This window comes from Hevea brasiliensis, chromosome 13 (genome assembly GCF_030052815.1).
Source record: "Hevea brasiliensis isolate MT/VB/25A 57/8 chromosome 13, ASM3005281v1, whole genome shotgun sequence".
Taxonomy (NCBI): domain Eukaryota; kingdom Viridiplantae; phylum Streptophyta; class Magnoliopsida; order Malpighiales; family Euphorbiaceae; genus Hevea; species Hevea brasiliensis.
Window position 1 is genome coordinate 86,655,692 of NC_079505.1, and position 3,310 is coordinate 86,659,001.

The 3,310-nt window shown below is 30.9% G+C and overlaps 1 protein-coding gene across 1 annotated transcript; it reads right to left on the reverse strand.

Moving 5' to 3' along the window:
• Positions 1–1,923: 1,923 nt before the first annotated feature.
• LOC110632972 (uncharacterized) lies at positions 1,924–2,505 on the reverse strand. Its single transcript, XM_021781381.2, has one exon. It carries the CDS (start codon positions 2,382–2,384, stop codon positions 2,046–2,048), a length of 339 nt encoding a protein of 112 aa, XP_021637073.2. The 5' UTR covers positions 2,385–2,505; the 3' UTR covers positions 1,924–2,045.
• Positions 2,506–3,310: the final 805 nt, after the last annotated feature.

A 3,310-nucleotide genomic window follows, 5' to 3' on the forward strand; every position in this document is an offset into this window, starting at 1 on the left:
AAACATGTGCGGATTGTGGGGTCATTTTTTTCTGACAAGACCACACTTCGTTACCTAATTGGATAAGAGATAAAGATACGCCGCCCACCACCGCCAACCCATAACCCAACCCCCTTCCGCCCATGGGCTGGCTTGGCTGGTTAGGATTTAGGCATTTAGCCGTCGTGGGAATTTAATTTATAAACCCCGATTCAAATTTCTTTTAATTTAACCATCAAATCCTCCCGCTGTTGAAAAAAAAAAAGATATCCCTGCCACTGCTTGACGATTACCCATTAATTAGCTTTATTTTTTAAATATATATGATAAGATTTTTTTTATTTAGATTTAATTTATTATAAATTTAAAATATATAATATTATAAAATTAATTTATTAAATTTATAATACATAATAAACTTAATTCAAGCAAAAATTTCTGGCATAGACTTTCTTAATTCAGATGACAACCCATTCCAAAGAAATTTTATTAACTCTGAATGAGAAATAAGATAGTAAGATTCAAGGTCAATTATTTCTATAAAGAAAAAGGAAAAAAGTTTGTCTCAAGTCAAAATAACCCCAATTAATTATTATTAATATGAAAAATTGTAAATTAAATAATTAAATAAAAATTTGTAAAATTATAGCTTACTACCCAAAAGAAAATTTGTGATAACCAATGAGATTTGGATTAGAGATTTTTTTTTTTTTTATCTAGATTCGCTTTATTATAGATCAAAGACAAAATGTATGATAAAATTTATCTACTAAATATATGAATCTCACGTGTTTGAGTCTTGATTTTATAATGAATCACATTTAAACTAAAATTTTCATTTGAATTAGTGATACATAAGTGATTTTTAAGACTGAATTATAAGTTAAGTCCTAATAAAAGTTAATTATATATATAAAAAAGGATAAAATTAAGATAAATGTAAATTATCTTAACATTATAAGAGGACCCCATAAATTTACTATTGAATCCAAACATGTCATGAATTGAGACATGTATGTATTATTGAATAAAGAAAAAGAAGAAAAAAAAGCTAATAATTAACAATTAATAAGAATGGCATTTAAAAAATGTAAATGCAAAGACATGAAAGTCCAAATTATGCACAACAACCGTTATTTTCATCACCTAAACAGGTGAAGAGATATCCACATTTTCTACTGGGACGAGTCATACAGTTTCTGTCCTTTCTAACTGGCAACTGCCATACTGTCTTGTTTTTTGTGATTATTAATTATGTAAAACGTTTTTGCGTAGTCATTTTTTTTTTCTCCTTGTTCCGGAATCCTAAAGAATTACAATAGGAAGAATCCTATCAAATTAATTCAACAGCAAAAATTTAGTTTTTTACTTAATTCCAAAAGCTTGGACCAAAATTAATGCTCAAGATCAAGGCAAGCGTTACGACAACACTTCAATAGACAGGAATTCTAACATCTTTTTATAGTTTCATTTTTCTTTTTATCAGACCAAAGATTATGTCCAAAGCACAGCATGAACACCATATATATACACGTTATTGACACATATAAAAGTAAAGCTCCAAAAGAAGAACGAGAAAAGGAACCGAATAAGAGTTGAGATTCTCTTGAGGATATTTATTCATCGTCTCCAACAAACTGGTAGAGGAATACTCAGTTAACTATTAAGTTAAGGCCCCGTTTAGGATTTAAGGTGAGGAGATTAAAACATAACAATTTTAAATTCAAATTAATTTTTAATACATTCTAATTAATGTATTTATTGATATAATTTTCTTAACAGTAACTTCAATTTCAGTGCAAAACAGAATCCAAGTATCTAAGAAGAAACTAAGAGAAATTACAAAAGAAACTAAATAAATTACGAACTAAAAAGGCCTCAACTTCTCTCATATAGTACAGCAAGAACCTATTATCTAAGAGGAAACTGAAAACGCCATATCCATAGTTAAAGGAAAAACATGTATATAATCTAACTGTGGCAAAAGTTTTCATCTTTGGTGTCCGATACATAAATATATACGCGAAACAAGCATGTTCTATTAATATTCAGTTCAATTCTATAAACTACCTCAACAACTTCCTCGGCTTAGAAGGAGTGATCTTGATGACAAGTCCGGGGAAAACATCATCCGGGTCATGGATATGCGGGTTCTGCTCAACGATAAAGGGGTCGCCGCACTTGTCGCTTATGGTGTGCAGGGTCTCCCCTTCTCCAACGACGTATATTTCATCGCAAGGTCGGTCAAGAAGCTGGTTCCCTTTGACAGGTTCAGCCGTGGAAGAACGCTCCCTTATAGACGCCAATAATATTAGGCCTAACAGGACTATGGCAAAGAACCACGACGCTGCGTCGGCTATGGCTATTGAGATTCTCATGGTTTTCTTTCTGGAGATCGAACTCATATCTGTGTATATGAGATATGAAAGAGATAAGGATTTAGATGGATGGAACAGAGAGAGAATATGGAATCCTGTAAATAGCTAGAAATCGATCGAGTGCGTGTCAGTTTAAATATATGTCTATTTATATATGGGTTTTTATAGGTTCGTAGTTCAGAATATAAGCAGGTCTTTGGGCGTTTGCGTTGGGGAGAAGTTGGGTTCAACGACACGGCATACGGGTTGAAATGCTACACGTTAGTCACCTTCCCAGTCATCAATTTGCTGAAAAGGACTAGATTATTTTGGTCTATATAATATTTATTTTTTTAAAGAATTAGGTTTTAGATTATATGTTTCGGAAGAGATGAACTGAAAACTATTTATTATTATGCGAAGTTCCGTTTCGACACGTGGAGATTGTCCATATACATTAGTCCGCCAAGAACGTTAATATAGAAATGGAGATTTTTTGACAAATTGGTTGTGTCGTTATCAGTCTATATAAGTCTGCACCTAAGCATGTCCACCAAGAGATCCTGCAATTGGCTATGTTTGGTGCGCAATTTCTGGGTTTATTAGTGCTGCCATTAACTAAAGTGGTCAACGATTGTCATGGTCTTTTGTGGAATAACTTCCTTATGTGATATAATTATGTAATAAATGTTTTTTTTCCTTAGACCATGAAATTTTGGTTTAGATGATTATATTTATCTTGTAATTCAAGACACATTATAAGTGATGAGATTCACGTATATTTATGGTAACACTCCTAATTTTTAAAATATTTATTTTATGTATAAATATAAATATTTTATTTTATTGAAATTTTGAAATTTTATTTAAAATTTTTTGAATTTTAAAAATTGAGTCTTATTTTTCAAAGTCAATAAACTTTGTTAATTTTTACAAATTAATTTAAAGAGCACGTGACAAAATTAAAAATATAT

Excerpts from the sequence above, each read along its gene's own strand:
- LOC110632972 (XM_021781381.2), bottom strand. The coding sequence starts at position 2,384 with ATGAGTTCGATCTCCAGAAAGAAAACCATGAGAATCTCAATAGCCATA.